The sequence below is a fragment of the Patiria miniata genome, unplaced genomic scaffold (genome assembly GCF_015706575.1).
Source record: "Patiria miniata isolate m_02_andy unplaced genomic scaffold, ASM1570657v1 HiC_scaffold_6, whole genome shotgun sequence".
Classification (NCBI taxonomy): domain Eukaryota; kingdom Metazoa; phylum Echinodermata; class Asteroidea; order Valvatida; family Asterinidae; genus Patiria; species Patiria miniata.
In genome coordinates, this window is record NW_024037073.1 from 20,467,514 (window position 1) to 20,485,171 (window position 17,658).

The 17,658-nt window shown below is 39.5% G+C and overlaps 3 protein-coding genes across 9 annotated transcripts in view; 1 reads left to right on the forward strand and 2 right to left on the reverse strand.

Annotated features, from left to right (window-relative positions):
- The first annotated feature begins 38 nt into the window (after positions 1–38).
- LOC119742921 (tRNA (uracil-5-)-methyltransferase homolog A-like) overlaps positions 39–17,658 on the forward strand; it is a 59,459-nt gene continuing 41,839 nt past the window's right edge. Inside the window, exon 1 of the mRNA XM_038219185.1 lies at positions 39–78. The gene's annotated coding sequence lies outside the window, so the exon portion shown is untranslated. The remainder of the gene's footprint in view (positions 79–17,658) is intronic.
- On the reverse strand, positions 6,597–9,069 carry LOC119742922. Of its 2 annotated transcripts, XM_038219186.1 has the most exons (4): positions 8,333–9,069; positions 7,726–7,845; positions 7,417–7,467; positions 6,597–7,045 (listed from the first exon to the last, which is right to left on the reverse strand). In XM_038219186.1, exons 1-4 carry the CDS (start codon positions 8,445–8,447, stop codon positions 6,948–6,950), a joined length of 384 nt encoding a protein of 127 aa, XP_038075114.1. In that variant the 5' UTR covers positions 8,448–9,069; the 3' UTR covers positions 6,597–6,947. The 2 variants fall into 2 exon arrangements, with proteins under 2 accessions (XP_038075114.1, XP_038075116.1); XM_038219188.1 differs by lacking the exon at positions 7,726–7,845.
- On the reverse strand, positions 9,147–16,734 carry LOC119742920. 6 transcript variants are annotated; one of them, XM_038219179.1, is made up of 7 exons: positions 16,530–16,734; positions 15,907–15,968; positions 15,435–15,496; positions 15,199–15,260; positions 14,963–15,024; positions 14,570–14,631; positions 9,147–14,202 (listed from the first exon to the last, which is right to left on the reverse strand). In XM_038219179.1, the coding sequence occupies exon 7, from the start codon at positions 14,136–14,138 to the stop codon at positions 9,306–9,308; it is 4,833 nt and encodes a 1,610-aa protein (XP_038075107.1). In that variant the 5' UTR covers positions 14,139–14,202; positions 14,570–14,631; positions 14,963–15,024; positions 15,199–15,260; positions 15,435–15,496; positions 15,907–15,968; positions 16,530–16,734; the 3' UTR covers positions 9,147–9,305. The 6 variants fall into 6 exon arrangements, with proteins under 6 accessions (XP_038075107.1, XP_038075108.1, XP_038075110.1 ...); XM_038219180.1 differs by lacking the exon at positions 15,199–15,260; XM_038219182.1 differs by lacking the exons at positions 15,199–15,260; positions 15,435–15,496.

A 17,658-nucleotide genomic window follows, 5' to 3' on the forward strand; every position in this document is an offset into this window, starting at 1 on the left:
TATCTGACGCAACAGCACTTCACCTCAGAGATCTTCAAGATTGAGATCCAAAACCTCCCAAGACATTTTGGATTTGCGGTGAGTTTGCTCACTAAACATTCGACCCTCGATTGTGATAAACATACAGCAACTGAATTAAAGGGCCATGGAATGAATTTCCCTGAAACATGAAAATAATCATATATGAAAGTAATGGTAAACAGCTGCACACTTGCTATCTTTTTTAAGCGCACTTTTTACAATGCCTGTGCACTTGCACAATTGTTTCTAATGTAGCTGTGATGTCGATTTAGATATTTTACTCTTTACATCTTTGGAATTTTCTTTGGAATTTATGAACCTAAAATGTATACATGCAGAGATATCACTTTCAAGTTGTGCATTAAAGTATGTCATTGACTACCTGCTATGTGCTAAATAATGAACAAATCAGTGACATCAACCTCAACCAAAGCACTTTCTCAGCCATAAATTACAGAGGTGCATTTCTTTCCTGAAATAAAAACCACAAAATCTGCTTCAAAAGCACTTAAAAAGTGTTTTACAGTGGAAAATGCCAGGGTCATATGTTAATAGATGTAGTGCCAATACATGTATATATTCACACAGAAAAGAAAGAAGAAACTTGCTTATATAAACATGCATACATGTACACAAAACTCATTCGAGTAACAATTACAATAATTTCTGAACCACTTGCACATACATTGAATGAGTTCCCAGCTGTTCCCTTTACTGACAGTTGGTTGCAATCTGCTCTGGGCCTGCACATTACTGATGTCATGATTTGTACATGTATTGGCAATCTCGAAAGGAATTTTCATTTCCACTGCAGCATATTATACTGTTCATGTTTCTTGACATCAAATCTGCTTGGCATTCCAATGAAGAAGATGCATGAAAAAGAGAAGCCTTCAAACCACCCTACAGTTTGAGCACTGCACAGCAAGTTCAAGGCACACTAACTGTGCATACTGCCCAATTTACGTGAGTGGTTTCCACTCATTACTCACCTGAGAACATTGTTCTTGACAACTTTCAAATGATGGACTCCCTCCTGGTTCTGGATGTGCATACTGCTGCCCTGATGTTGATCTGTCGGTGCCAGTCAGCCCAGGACATTGTTCCCGAGTACTTGCAAGTGACTGCTGGCTCTCTGCTGGTTCTGGATGTACACACTGTTTTCCTTGCATGGATGGCTTGCAGTCAGTCAGACTAGAGCATTGTTCCTGATGAGAACTTGCAAGCGCTGGGGTCCCTGCTGGTTTTGCATGTACCTCAATATGCACTTGAACATGCTGCTGACTGTGCATGGATGCCTTGCTGCTGCTTTGCCTGGAACATTGTTCTTGACAGCTGTCCAGTGACTGCTGACTCTCTGTGTGTTGTGCGTGCCCTTGGCTTGGTGGCTTGCTGCTGCTTGGCCTGGCAGCACAGGGCTCTTGGTCATTTTCTGCCTGAGGAATCACGTGAAGCTCAATCTGCTTCTCTGGCTGCGATGGTCGGCTGGGATTCTGTCTTGGGCAGCAACGACAGCACAGTTTCAGGAATGAGAAAGCCTCGACTACAGCTGCACGATAGTCGGCATTTGTGGCGTTGTAGACTAGGGAATTGATGGAGTTATTGATAAGTCGAAATATTTGTGCACATACAAGCAGAATATGTAGTTTTTCTCCAAGTTCTAAATATTCAACAGCTTGAGCAGGCAAAGAATAATTTAATGCCACTATTGTAATAATCACAGCTGCAATGTGCAGTGAGTTCAGAATGAAGAACACAGCAGTATTGATGATAACCATACGGAGGACCTTGCCTGCTAGCTTGGGACGGTTTGGTACCAGTGCTGATTGCTTGCGTACTTTCACTACTACAAAGATGTACAAAGCAAGAGTTGCTATTAACCAGACAATGGTGATAATGGAAGGAATCCAAAAGATGATGTCATCGAAGACAGTCTTTGGTAAGAATATAAGAATCACAGCAACAATAATTGTGGGCACCCAGAGTCCTGCTGATATCTTTGCTGCCCGAGATTTAGAGGCTTTTTCTTTGTGTTTCAAAGGATTGCACACTGCAGAGAACCTCTCAGCTGCTATGGTAACTACAAACAGACTAGAAACGGCAATAATCATGTATTTGACACATGCGAATGCTTTATGCCCTGCGAAGGTGTACTCTATGGGTGAAAGCAATGCAAATATAAAGTCAGTTATAAGGTACAGCGAGTCAGCCACAGCCAGATTGGATAAGTAGATGTTGATGATTGTACGCATGGACTTCACTCGTATGACTGTGAAGAGAAAGACTAAGTTGATAAGGAGGCCGATTGGTGCAATGATTTCAGCACTTAACCATATTATTTGATCACTTCTGTCTCGACTCTTGTTATAGTCCTGAAGATGCTTTCGTATGTCAGTTGATGGAGTGGAGCTGTCTTGGTAGCCATCACCCATAGTTCATGTACAGTGTAGCCTTGAGCTCCATATCCAACATTTTATTCAGATGCAGCAGAGAGTGTTCTGCCCTATTTCAAGATCACTCCAGTTTTATACACACAGGGAATATAAGACCTCAAGAAATGTGAAGTTGAAACAGAAAGTTTGTTGAAATGTTCTCCCTATTTTTCGGAATTTCTCTTAGACATATTTATACATGTGACATATCTCATGACAGCAGTAGCTGTAACCAAAGCAGACAACTCAGTTTCATTACTGGCATGAATTTGAATTCTGAAAGTTAAATTTGTTTCAGTTTTTATTATTTGCTCCAGATTATACACATGTACATGCACATTGTGTAATCCTCTGTTCATGTTCCTGATTCTGGAAAGTAACATTCACTTAAAACTCCTTTAACTAATTGTAATCACCAACTTCACATGGTACATGTATGCCGACCTATGTAGGTAACAACAAAAAGACAAACTGTCCTCAAAAATGATGAATTTTTCAACAGCTTTTTGCTATTGTGGCTGTCTGCAACCATAGAGCTATATTAAATTACTAGAACGCTAACTCTTCATTCTTGCGCACGGAGACGCTTTGAAGCCGATCTGGGCGCAGACATTTTGAATTTATGTGCGTTTGAAGAACACAATCAAAATAGATAAATTGAATATTAAAAGTGTACTCTACATGCAACATACGCAGTAGAACATACGCAGATAACTTCAGCGAGTGATGACGTTTCAAAAAACGTCACGGCAAAAAGCATCTGCAGCACGGAGGGCAGGGACGCACAAACGTTGCGCTGTTTGCGTGGAACAAAATGAAACACTCATTTGCTGATCGTGTATTTCGGTTTTGGGCATATCGGCTTCAACGACGCACCGGTATGGAATACAACGCAGATATACAAATGGCCGTACAAGAGCCATACAAAATTTCGAGTTTTCTATAGGTTTGTGCACAAACATGGATGCGCCCATAAGGCATTACTTTGTACAATGAGTTAGCGCTCTAGTAATTTAATATAGCTCTATGTCTGCAACCCTCACAAAAAAGTCTTCAATTTTTGCATTTGCAGTTGCACACAATACGATTTGCCCAGTGCGTAGACAGGTTCCTAGTCCCTATATTATCAATTCTGATAGTGGTGGTAAACAGTTTACCACATGAGAACTTAGTAAAAGTCAGGCCATGTTTAATTTGAAATTTATTACATTTATTCCAAAATGAAGCTGGGACTATTTTGGGGGGTTTGTCAAAGTGAATAAATCTTGTATTGCTAGAAAAGAATCCTTTTTTTCTTGTATTGAAACTTGAAAAGAAAAACAGTATTGACTGTATCTTTAAAAGATATATAAAACCGTGAAGGTATTGAACATGCAGGATTAGTTTGAGAAATTATTCCCACATGGTGTTTCCACAAACCTTTCATTCATAAATACATGTAAGTGCACTCCATCTATTATTCAGAAACTTTCACTGTTTGTTGGTTTGTTTGTTTGTTTGTTTTCCAGGAAGTCATAGATGTCGAGAAGCAGAAACTGTGTGGTTACTTCAAGAAAGGGGAGGGCAAGAACTTTCAGCTGACGTCATTGTATCTGAATCTCCAGGGAGAAAGGTGGGTTCATGAAAACATCTCACTCAAAGTGATTTGTTATGTAGGGTCACTGATTGTCCATGTCAAATATGTCTGGTTTTAAGGCCGTGACAGGTACCCTTGGTACCTGTAACCTGACCGCTGATTACGGGTACCCGATTCCATTTTATTGATTTTATTACCCGTAACTGCCTTTGTAAATTACAACAACATTTCAGATCGGCAAGCGCCCTTTTCTATTGATTACTTGCGTATAAATTGACAGCAAAAAAGAGGAGACTTTCTTTTCTATCAATCCTTGCTGTCTTTTTTTCCCAAAATGAATTATGTTCTTCCCTTGGATGTTGATTTATTTACCCATACAACAATTCTGTACTTCCCTTCTGTTTGATATTCAATTTGATCTGATAAGGAATGAAGTCAAATGGAAGTTTTTATTCACAAACCACCATTTGATTTCTGTTGATCTGTGTTTTTTTTCTTTCCTGGGCAAATGTTGGTTTTTATCTGATACGAGTTTGTTTTCACTTTCTGGGGTTGAAATCAGTCTCTGCCTTGCCTGACAATCAAGTTGATGTTGTCATATTCTCAGTTTTGTTGATGAAACATCTTTGCAAGACAATTTGCAAGGGCTAACTACTTGGTCTAACTACGTGTTGGCATGATTTAGTAGAGGTTTGCGGTACCACTATGTAGAAGTCTCTTTGCGGAAGATGTGCGGCTCTGAAAAGAACCGGTTGGTTCTTTTCAGAGCTACACATCTTCCCAAAAAAGACTCTACAACATGCTGTTACTGCAAACCTTCACAAGAACAGTGTCTTCCACACATGTGACAATTTGGAAGGGGAAAGTGTGTTTGTCTATTTTTTTTGTGGCGGGAATGTAACCCCCCCCCTTTTCTTCCCCTGACCCTGACACCCCCCCCCCCCCCCCCCCCCCCGCTACGGATACTATGTAAATATTTCAGTGATAATCAAGATTGTATTGATTTTATTTCAGTCATAGATGTACATGGAAAGTGTTTGAGGACCTACGTGGATCTGTTTGGGCCTACAACGACGCCCATTCACTGAGCGGATTCGGGATTACCCATCAAAAAATCAAAAAGATAGGAGAGACCAAGGCCAGTTTCTTTGGTAAAATTATCCAGTCAGGTAAGACAAACATCTGTGAAGACTCATTTGCATTGGTCGGCATCTCAATTCTATGTGGATGATTTTGAAATTTGAAATTGTGATCAGAAAGTAGGAATCAAATTTAGTACAATTGGTTTTTGATTTCATCCATATAACTATTGATCTTCTTTTTCATATATGTAATTTTTTTGTTGCCCTTCGCTGAAGTATTTTACAAACACTGTACACTCGAGTGTTGTCTGAGGGCTTGCAAGAAAAAAACACAAGCTTACTCGGGTTGGACACAAACCCACAATCTTCTGCTTCCTAGTGCAGACACAATAACCACTCGACCTTGCTGTGGCAAGCTGGCGGTTTGGAGTCTGATGTAGCAGCGCTTAACCCAACTTTGTTTGTGTAGGAGGTCATTAGTTTGAGTCCCACCTAAGCCTTCGGACAACACTAAGTGTACAGTGTGTAAATATGTCGGCGAAGGGCAAACAGAAATCCAATATAAAAAAAGATAATTTACATCTCGTAATTTTTTTTTCCCTGCCCAGGTTCCCATCCAGATGATCCTTGATAAGACAGCAGACGGTACAGGCATCGACTCCAACACCCTAGCCTTACAGATGAAGGGCCATCCTGAGCTGAGGGACAAGCTTCATGTCGTCACCTCATGGGGGCCTTTGCCTGTCTACCCTAGAGTGGTCAACTCAGAATTACCTGGTAGGTACAGTGGACTCTGTGACCAAGTACCAGTGTTGTAGTCAGGTCACCAACGTCGAGTCCGAGTCCGAGTCTCCAATCATAGTTCACTAGCGGGATGCCGCGCTTCGCGCGGCACCCGCTAGATGGTTGGAGTTGACTGGTTGGTATTGTTTGTAAAGTAAAATTTGGAGAAGTTACACTCTGATAATGAAACACAACTGCGAAGTGAGATAAAAAAAAAATTAGACTCTGCGTTGTACACAATCCTGTTTGGAGTCATTTTATCTGAGGCGATCAGACTTGATGAAATATTGTGGTAATTGGAATCATAAATGAGAGGAATAATTGTCGTTGCGAGTTTTGGCAAGTTATACATCTCCATTGTTGGAAAATATGTGATAGTATGCAGCGGTGGTAGTTGTTGTGGTGTTTTCAACCTCATTTTTTTTAAATGTCCATCAACATTTTTGTTACTTTTCTAGAGGTGGGTATACCTTGTGTATTTGTATTATAATCATTGATGTGGTGATTTGATAATGACCAAACTCCCAAGTTGATGGCCTATTTGTGTTCTTAAGAGTTTTGTTGAGCACACAGGACAGTATTTCAGTAGAGAGAAATGGATTTTTTAGGAAAGAGTGGAATAACAGATTTTGTATATGTGGACACAGAAGTCAGGGCCAGGGGTTGTTCACATTGTATAGAAACAGAAGGGATAACATTGGGAAAAAGTAGAGGACTATGGCGTTTTTTATTACAGAAAATACAAAAGTAATAAATTATAATGTAGAGTGATGAGTAAGTAGGTTTTTTTTTAGTGGCAGAGTGTGAAATTGAAGGGGGTGGCACTGTAGTTGTAATAGGAAAATTGTTAATTAAAATCGAGTTTTGAGAAAGAAATAGGACTGGGTGGGTGTGTTTTGTAATAAGGGTTGCTAATAATGATATAACTGGAAGCGATATTGCAACTGATTGATTTAATAAAAAAGTAATAGAACTTTAAAAAACTATGTGGCTAACTACGTTTATAAGGGGTTTCTAGATGATGTTTGGGGAAGTATCTTTTGTAGAAGGGGTTTATTTTTCAGTTTCTGGTGGAGTTTCTGTGTCGGTGAGTGGGATATTGGTGAGTGGGCCATCAGCAATTTCGTCGTTGAAGGCGTCATCTGGAAGTGCTGGAGAAAGAATGAAAAGAAATAGAGGAAGGTTAGAAATGTTGGATATCAAGGCAGGAGTTTAAAATGCTTATTGTTTTGTGTCCTTGAGATGAGTTGCAGTCATAAATATATAAATACTGATTTGGGGATTGTAAAATGGTGGAAGAGTGGATTTTAGGAAAGTTGTGGGTATTCGGTAGGGTAAATGGTAGTATGTGTATGGGAGGGTGGGAAATGTGTTTTATTAGTTGAAAATGAATGTTTGGTGAAGTAATTGAAGAATATGTATGGAGTTGAGTGTAAGGTGAGTAATGAAGATGGGAATAGGGGTATTTAGATCTAGAAAAATGTAGATGAAAGGAAATTTGAAGAAGAATTTTTGACCTTACCTTCGATGTCGGACCATCCTGCCTGGGAAAGGATGTCATCACTTGGGTTGTCTGGGGGATGAGAATGAAACGGATTGTAAGGAATTAATTGGGTATGTGGTGGATCTATATTGTGGCAATAAGTTACAGTAGGAAAGTTGTGTATTGTGGATTGATGTTAGAGAAGTGTGAGAATTTGTTTTTTGTGTTGTGTGTGAAATAGTATGTAAGTTAAGTGATGACTTTAGAAAACCATTGTATTGCGTTTAATGATAACAGTTATGTGTAGGGAGAACAGATGAAGTTTGGAGTGAAAAATGCGTGTGTTACCTGTTTGTTTGTTGTGGGACCTTGAAGGGAGGTACACCTTTGTTGGTCGAGAAGGAGGAATGGACTCGGGTCTTCTTTTGGGAGTAGTTGGAGAGGTTGCAGGAAACAGTCTTTTTTTGGCTGGAAAGGTTTGAAATAAATGTATTGCAAAAATTAAAAGCATTCAAAGTAAACATATATGTTGAAAGGATTTGGAAGGAAGAATTTGTAAAGAGTATGAAATGAAAAACTGATTGTAAATGAGGTCAGGGAGGGGAGTTGTCCTGAAAATGTAAGTTGATGTTGTAAGAAGTTTAGCATTGTATGAATGTTTAGTGAGGTGTTTGAATGGTAATACGTAGTGAAATGTGAATGGTTTATAGTTGTGAGGGCTGTATTGTGAAAGGAGTTTGTGATGGAATTGAACTTGAGGAGGTTTAGAGGAGATGATTGTTTTAACATTGACTTGCATAGAATAGTTGTGTAGATAATGTGTAGGTAGTATTTAATGCGTGAATGGTGTGGAGTTTGTGTTTTGTTCGAATGCTTAATAAGGGGAAATTGAATGAGGATGTGTGTGAGAGAATTGTGAGGTAAAGAAATGAAATTGGAAGGTGGAGAGGTTTACCTGGTGATTGGCGGAGTGAAGCTGAAAGTTTGTTGAGTGCAGATGGAACTTCTTCGCCCAGTGCGGTGATATGTTGGCGTGCTTGCAGTCGAAGCAGGGGTTTTGGACTATCCATGTGGCGTAGTGCGAAGTCCACAGATGTCTGTATTTGTGTGCTAACTTTGGCAATCTGATTAGATTGACATTGGAGAATGTTCTAAGAAAGTTTGTATGTAAGTAGGTGAGTTGGAATTGTTAAGGATTGTGCTGTAAATGGTGAAATTGTGAGGGGAAGTACAGTCTGGGAAGGCAATTTTCAGACAAATGGATTGAGAAATCAGATGTAAACGTTTTGAGAGTATTAAGATAGATTGAACTGGTGTGTGGTAGTTTTGGTAATGGTTGTTATTGTTGTGAACTTTGGAATAGTTTATGGTTATGGATAAAGGATACATGTAGATGAAGTGGGTGTGAGTTTGTGTTTGCATTCAATAGGGGCTGTTGAACAATAGAGGACAATATAGTTTGTAAGAGTGTGAGAGGTACCGTATTGGGTTTCAACAACAATTTTGTTTAGAAATATTTCAAAATTGAAAATACAAAGAAAAGAAGGACAATAAGGGTTGTTGATTGCAGGGCAATACATATGTGTGTGATTTGTGTTGGATTGGAAATGGGAATGATATGGAAATGAGGAGTTGCATTGAATGAGGTAATAGCATGAATTTTGGCATAGTTTTGTAGTGTTTGAATTTATGACTTACTGTGGCAGAGAGGTGGAGTTGATGTTGTTGATCTTTAGAAGAGGGGAAGTCTGGTGAGGCCATAACTGTTCAGATGTGAGGAAGAATTGGGTAAGACATTTGGATATAGGAAGCTGATGAAAAGTAAAAACAGATACAACATAATATTTACAATATGTACAAATGACAGTGAATGTTGGTTAACGGTAGGAGAAAGGCTGAAGTTATTGAGAATTGTGTGAGTTTAGTGTTCACACAAAGATTTCAGGATAAACGATATTTGTTGTTAAAACAGAACCATGTTCATGTTCTTTAGTCATGACTTGGATTGCGTTGGAAGAGCCAACTCTGGAGAGGGCCACATATAGTTGTCCATGTGTGAACACAGGCTTATGAAGTAGGACTCCAGCTTGCGAGAGAGTTTGTCCTTGGCTTTTGTTGATGGTTATTGCAAAGGATGGCCTAATGGGAAATTGTCTCCTGTAGAACTTGAAGGGGAACAGATTGTCTGCTGGCATCATGGGTATCCTAGGAATGAGTATTGTTTTTCCTGCATGGGTTCCACATGTGGCAACAGCATGAATTATGTTGGGAGTGAGATGTGTGATAACATATCGAGATCCATTGCAGTGTCCTTGTGATGGGTTGAGGTTGCGTAGCAGCATAATGGGTGTATGCTTTTGCAGTTGTAGTTTATGTGGAGGTAGTCCAGTAGGTGTTAAGGTGTTAAGAAACTCTGTAGGATACAAAGTTGGATTTTGATCAAGAGGAACAGTGTCAGCACTGTTGAATGTGTGTGAATCTTCAGGAATAGATTTGGAGATGATTTCATTCAGATCATCAACGTCTTTGTTGGTTGTGGCAAGGATTGTTCGTGAACTTATCCAGTTGTTGTTTGTGTAATTATCACTGATGTCAGGGAAGACATGGTCTATGAGATCTTGCACTTTTTGAGTAGATGAAGCAATGTGAGAGGGAATAGCAATTGTGTTGTCGTGAACGGTTGGAAATGAACCATTGCCTATCTGTAGAAGGAATTTGGAGAAGTCATTGCTGTCTGCGCATTGTGTTAAGTGCACTCGCATATTTGTGGTCAAGGATAGGACTTGGACATGTTGCCATAATGGAGATCGTTTTAGGGTGGCGTTGACAATGATGCCTCTAGTTCCATGTCGTACAACTGGAAGAATTTGGCGAAAGTCTCCAGCTAAGACTATGACTTTACCGCCAAAGGGGAGATCACTTTGGAGGATGTCTTGCATTGTGCGATTTAGGGCTTCAAAAGAATGGCGATGTGTCATGGGTGCTTCATCCCATATGATGATTTCAGCAAGACGGATCAAATCAGCTGTGGAGTCACGGGGGGAAATATTGCAAGTGCTGTTTGGTAGTATTTCCAAGGGAATCTTGAAGCGTGAATGTGCAGTTCTGCCACCTACTAATAGGGTAGCTGCAATTCCCGAGGAAGCTACAGCCAGAGCTATATGGCCTTTGGATCGTACATAAGCAAGAAGTGAATTAAGTAGGAAGGTTTTTCCTGTTCCACCAGGAGCATCAATGAAGTATATACCATTGCTTTTGTTGTCAATTGTTGATGAGATTGTTGTGTAGGCTGCTTTTTGGTCTGGTGTCATCTGTGTGGTGCGTGTTTGCACAATACTGTCTTGTTGGAGAGTATCATAATGTAGTTCCTCTCGAACAGCATGAGATAGTGCCTTTACTGCAGACGCTTTGTTTGGTTGAGGTAAACCATAGTCAGTGACAGTTTTGTTGAAGACATTCAGTCTGTTATCAATATCTAACAGTGCTTCATTGTAGATGATGTCGAGAGTCTCTTCTGAAGTGACGTGGTGGCCACCCTTTCTCAGTGTGTACTTGAAATCTTCTGCCAAGTTGTCTTTGTGTTTATTCCAAAGACTTTGGGGATTAGATGGTTGGCAAAAAACCAAAATGGTGACAAAAAGGTCTCGCATTGAAGACGACGAAGATACTTCGGAGGCATCTGTAAGGGATTTATCCCATTCATTGTCATCATCTAGAAGACCAAGGTGTTCACATGCTTCCTTGTAAGTTTCACAGACGTTGCCATGAATGGTTCTGATACCTGGGAAAGATGTTGGGCCTTGTACATGGTGTAAAAGAAGGCGAAGGTAGAAGAGTTCTCCTTGAGAAGGATGAACAGCATACATACGGCCCACGGTATCAGAAGAAGTGCCATGGGGAGAAGGTTGTATACTGGTGTTCTGTTTTCGTTGGATCCATTTTTTAGCAGATTGGTTCCAAGTATAGAACATGGGAATATCTTGGTAGTAGAGGGTGCGAGCTTGAGTGTCAGAAGCATTTAGTGCAAACCATTGGGTCAGGGTTGTTTTGGGTGGGTCATTTAAAAGTGACTGTTGGGGTTTGTTAGGACTAAAGCACACATGCTGGTGATTTGGCAGATGTACAGCTAGTCTCACAACATTTGGATACCTGCCATTTAATGGCATTTCTGTAAGCCTCCAGTATGCATCAGATGCACTGATGTATCGAGCATCAATATAACGTGAAACTTCATCAATGCCAGTGCTTGTAGTTGGTGAAGAGGCAGTGTTGTTTACACTGACAACAACTCTATCGGCACCCTTGTAGATGTACTTGTAGAGATATTTCACAGCTTTGATGGAGCTACAGATTTCTACATTCATATGTCCTTGGTATTTGAGAAGTAAGTAGGGATTGTAGGGAACGACCCAAGAATTATCAATTTGTACTTCTTGACGCCTGTTGAGGTTGAGCATGGCAGTACGTCCTCCTTCTTGCATGTTTCGACGGCGATATATTGGATATGAGTCATTTCCCATTAGGGTGTTTGGCGATAGATGTTTGGGATAGCATTTAGAGCAAGAGTTGTCTTTCATGCAGGGACTTTTGGTGTTGAAATGACCGCATGGGCCATGGATCATAGAGGATGTGACAATTTTATACAGACTTGGATTGGTGGTAGGATCTGGTAGTTCTGCACATGTGATCTGATCAAAGTGGTCAGGTGTCATGGGTTTGTAGTCAGGATGGAGGATGAGAAGAAGGTGTGCATGTGGCAGACCGCGTTTCTGGAATTCTATGGTGTAGCAGTAGGCAAGAACTTTTCCAAGGATATGGTCTTTCAGTATGTCATGTAGTAACGCCTTCCATTTCAAGTTGAAAACGCGAGTGGTTAGATCAGGCCTGTCATGAGTACGTTGAGAGGGTAGTAGTTCAGTAGTGATTTCAGGCCAAGATGGGTTGCAAGTGAAAGTCAAGAAGATATCAGGTTTCCCATATTTTCTGACAATGGCGATGGAATCTAGGTATTTTTGATGCATGTATCTTGGACTGCCGGGGAAAGAGGATGGAAGAATGATTGACTTGCCTGCACGTTGGACATCATCAGCAGCAATGGCATCACATAAACCTTTATATGTGTCTGCTCTGAGTTGTTGTTGGTTATTTCGAATCCATCTGAGACGATTTTGTTCGACCTTTGCATACATGTCCACTAAAAACTGTAGGAACAGTTTGCCAGATCTGTGGAGAGAGTTTGAGTGGTGGTTTCGTACCATGATATGGAACTTGTAGAATGCTAACATTGACAATGTCTTGGCGCTGTGTTTGTTTTTTGTGGCATCCCATTCTTTTAAACCGATGTGCCATCCATCTTCACCATGCGGAAAGAGAAGTACATAATGTAAAGGGTCATAGCTTCTGTGAGTCTCATGGATGCGTTGCAATTGTCCATCACGATGTGTCAAGACTATGTCTCTCTTTCCAGCAGGTTCTTCATTGGATCCGGGTAGGAGAATAGCAATCTGCTCAGATGTAGGTTGGTGATATTGACCAGGGTGAGTAGATTTGGGTTGATGGTCAGCATGAAGTATTAGTGAGTTGTCCGCCAAAGGTCCTAGTTCAGCAGCCATTTTAAATGACCTGACATAGGAGTTGCATAAATGGAGCATTTCTTGCAGTTGTTGTAATTGCTCTTTGCAGACAGACTGAGCATGTCCTTGATGGCGATTGTCCAGTTCGTGTTCAGTGTCATATATGAATAGCTGAGAAAATTTTGGGGCTGTGTTGTGTGCAGGCAAAAGAGATCCAATCAAGTGGTGGACTTGGCCTTGTATTTTGAAGGTAGGCATCCACTGTCCTGGAATGGTTTGTTCTTTGCAACCTAACGATGTCATGGTTAAGGCATTATTGTATGTGCGTATTTGTTTGCGAAAAGCAAGGAGTGATGGTTCTGAAGAAGTTAAGAACGTTTGGAGTGGTTCAGGAGGTGTTGGTGTTGGAGTCAATTTCACTTTACCGTTTCTGCAACAGAGATTGAACTTGTTGGTGGATGAACGCTCCTTGGAATACAGAAGTGCATGACAATGTGGGCATTCGTGAGACATTTGGCCAGAATTATGTGGCCATGCCAATACAGATGGTTGATTTGGATTGCAAGAAATAGTCTGCTCTTGAAAAGAATCAATATCAGACAAAGCAAAGCCAATAGACGAATGTGTAGGTAGTCTTGATACTTGCGTAGTTGGTGAAATGGTACTTAAACTACTGTAAGTGTGATCTACAGCAATCACACTGGGAATGTTGCTTTGGTCCTGTACTGACTCAAATGAAATAGCACATGAATGACTATAAGTGTGATCTAAAGCGATCACAGTGGGAGAGATATGTTTGCTAGACACAGAGGGAATAGCGCATGAAATGTTGTAGGTGTGATCAAGAGCCATCGCCATCTGGTTGACTTCAAAGGAGGAATGAAGAAGTCTTTGTTTTTTCCTTGATGGACTGGAATCCAACTCAGCCATTGTGTGTGGAAAAAGTAATCGGATCAAGAAGGGCAACTGACTGCAGGCAAGTGAAGAAACAAAAGATGTAGGAAAGTCGGTAAACGTTGAAAGGTCGTGTGCATTCCAATTCAGTGTGACACAGGAATGACAGAATTTGGTGTACTTTGAATGTACAAAATGCACTGTCATTTGCACAGGGCCATATGGTACTATAGAGTCAAAATGTGTGCAAATACATGCCAGAAGTAAGAGATGTACAATATGATGTAAAAGCATGTTAATGATGTGTGCATATTAACAACTGTTGTAGATGTAAAAATAGAAATGCTTCTTGGTGGTTCTGTAAAAGGAACATAAAAAGAAGAAAAGGTTGGCAGTAATTATCAACAATTATTTGTGTCAATTGATAAATGTGCGCAAGAAAATCCAAACAACATAACAACAAAGGACGTCAAATTAACACAACAAAGCAACACAAAATTGAGAACATTTAAAGATGTCACTGTGAACAATATGACAATGTCATGCAGTAATTTCCCCTTGACATGTGAATTGTGGAATTTCTCAACATTGTAATGTGTGTTGAAAGATTAACAGTTGTTGGTGGTAAAAGAAGGTAATACATAAAGGAGGAATATCAAAAAAGTTTGAACATGATAGTGAGGTGGGACATGAATACAGACTCCTTGAGGAATGAGTATACGTACCTGTCAATGGTAGTAGCAAAGCAAGGTTTGGTGATGAACTGAGAACAGAGACAATTGACGATCTAATATATAGAGAGTAAACAAAAATAGATATGGACTAAAATGTTACAATTAATTCTGCACAGAGAGAATAGACAACACTGTTTTAAGGTTGTCTTAAAATTAACAAAAAATGGAAATGTATTGAATATGAAACACAAAGAAGAAAATTTAAAAAAAATGAAATGTATCGAATATGTCACAAAAAGAAGAAAATGAAATCATTTATAGACACTTGATTGTAAAAGATGTCCATGGTATTCTCAACCGAGGTGCAAAAGATAGTATCTGCATTAATTATCAGTAGTCACACACCTTTTAATGGAAAAACTGAGATTTCATGAGTATACATACCTGTCACTGGTAGTAGCAAAGCAAGGTTTGGTGATGAACTTAGCACAGAGACAATTAATGATCTAATATATAGAGAGTAAAGAAAAAGAGATATGATCTAAAATGTAACAATTAATTCTGCAAAGAGAGAATAGACAACACTGTTTTAAGGTTGCCTTAAAATTAACCAAAAAATGAAATGTATTGAATATGCAGACTTTTTAATTGAAGAACCGAGATTTCATGAGTATACGTACCTGTCACTGGTAGAAGCAAAGCTAGGTTTGGTGATGAACTGAGCACAGAGACAATTGATGATCTAATATATAAAGAGTAAACAAAAAGAGATATGGACTACAATGTTACAATTAATTCTGCAAACAGAGAATAGACAACACTGTTTTAAGGTTGCCTTAAAATTAACCAAAAAATGAAATGTATTGAATATGCAGACCTTTTAATTGAAGAACCGAGATTTCATGAGTATACATACCTGTCACTGGTAGTAGCAAAGCAAGGTTTGGTGATGAACTTAGCACAGAAACAATCGATAATCTAATAAATAGAGAGTAAACAAAAAGAGATATGGACTACAATGTTACAATTAATTCTGCAAACAGAGAATAGACAACACTGTTTTAAGGTTGCCTTAAAATTAACCAAAAAATGAAATGTATTGAATATGCAGACCTTTTAATTGAAGAATCGAGATTTCATGAGTATACGTACGTGTCACTGGTAGAAGCAAAGCTACGTTTGGTGATGAACTGAGCACAGAGACAATTGATGATCTAATATATAGAGAGTACACAAAAAGAGATATGGACTAAAATGTTACAATTAATTCTGCACAGAGAGAATAGACAACACTGTTTTAAGGTTGTCTTAAAATTAACCAAAAAATGAAATGTATTGAATATGCAGACCTTTTAATTGAAGAACCGAGATTTCATGAGTATACGTACCTGTCACTGGTAGAAGCAAAGCTAGGTTTGGTGATGAACTGAGCACAGAGACAATTGATGATCTAATATATAAAGAGTACACAAAAAGAGATATGGACTAAAATGTTACAATTAATTCTGCAAAGAGAGAATAGACAACACTGTTTTAAGGTTGCCTTAAAATTACCACAAAAATGAAATGTATTGAATATGAAACCAAACGAATAAAATTGGAAAAAGAAAGAATGTATTGAATATGACACAAAAAGAATAAAATGATATCATTTATACTTATTGACACTTGATTGTAAAAGATGTCCATGGTATTCTCAACTGAGGTGCAAAAGACAGTGATGTGAATATCTGCTGAACCTAGAATGACATTGTTGTGTATTGTGTGTCTGTTATCATGGGTTCGTGAAAGATGCATTAGACTAAGCTTGGTCCAGTCATGTTCCAGTCCAGTCATGGTCCACGTGGTCCAGTAAATAATGACCACCACACTACGCAATCATTGGAGTCACAAACTGACACTTTTCACAAACAACAATGCTTAGTTTTCAGTTAGTTTTCAGTGCCAGTGGCGTTAAAAAGAATACCACTTTTCACATTTCGAAAGAATACATATCATAAATGAGACTTACCGTTCAAAGAGAAAACTGGAGCAAATCAACAAAGCTGTGCTGAAGAGATGAGGGGCAAGAGATGTGGGGCAAGTTCATGGGCTGCATGCTCATAACGAATGTCTACGTGGCACGTCAATTATCCGGCCCGTACGCTGCATGCTCATAACGAACGTGGGCTGCATGCTCAATACGTGGCACGTCAATTATCCAACCCATGCTCATAACGAACGAACGAACGTATACGGGTACGACGTTGCACGTCCGACGTGGCACGTTCATTATCCGGCCCGTACGCAAGATGGCGGCTGGCTCAATGGGGAAAGGAATTCTGGGAAATATGGGGCGGAAATAGCCGGGCCCCGTTCCGCATCCCCCGCAGCCAACAGGCGCGATGGGGACGGGAGACCGGTCGGGAAAATGGCAGCGCCCCCGAATCATTTTCGCGATTGTAGTATAGATACCATATACTGTTTAAGAGAAAACCCACGGAGAAGTATTGCCCAGAAAAAAAAAAAAGATTAATCGCAACAAATCCAAAGAGTGGTCGGGTTGTGCCCGACCACTCAAAAATCTGATTTAAATCAAATAAATCTGATTTTTTTTTTATTTATTTTTTTTAAATCACAAAAATCACCAACCAGTTGGTTTACATTTGTTAATGTTACTGATTATGGAAAGTAGAATTCACATTGTTCATGTTTGCGGATCTTTGTATGGTAGATAACAACAAAAAGACAATTTTCATTTTTAAAAGTCGGTGCTACCTGTCCTCAACAATGTTTTCTCTTCCTGATGAATTTTTCAACTGCTATGTCTTTTTTAAGGGAAAAAGTACTTGTACTTGTTTTGCCAGTTTAGTCATCTGTATGCAACCCTCTGAAAAAAAGTTCTTTTTGGTTGTATTTGCACACTATGAGACCCGCCTGCTGAGTAGACTGGTTCCTGGTCATTGTATATTCTGATAGGGGTGGGAAACAGTCAACCACATGAGAACTGAATAAAAGTCAGGCTGCATTTGTTCCTTCATTTTCATTGTTGTGTCCCCACTCACAGCCAGTATTATACGCAACAAGTGTGAGTTTACCATGGGCAAGAGTGTAGATGGCATCGATAAGTTAAACTGACATTCATTTTTATTCATATCCAA

Excerpts from the sequence above, each read along its gene's own strand:
- LOC119742920 (XM_038219183.1), bottom strand. The coding sequence starts at position 14,138 with ATGCTTTTACATCATATTGTACATCTCTTACTTCTGGCATGTATTTGC.
- LOC119742922 (XM_038219186.1), bottom strand. The coding sequence starts at position 8,447 with ATGGATAGTCCAAAACCCCTGCTTCGACTGCAAGCACGCCAACATATC. Across the intron at positions 7,846-8,332 it reads TTCACTCCGCCAATCACCAG|CCAAAAAAAGACTGTTTCCT; the intron begins GTAAACCTCTCC and ends AAACCTTTCCAG. Across the intron at positions 7,468-7,725 it reads GTCCCACAACAAACAAACAG|ACAACCCAAGTGATGACATC; the intron begins GTAACACACGCA and ends CTCATCCCCCAG.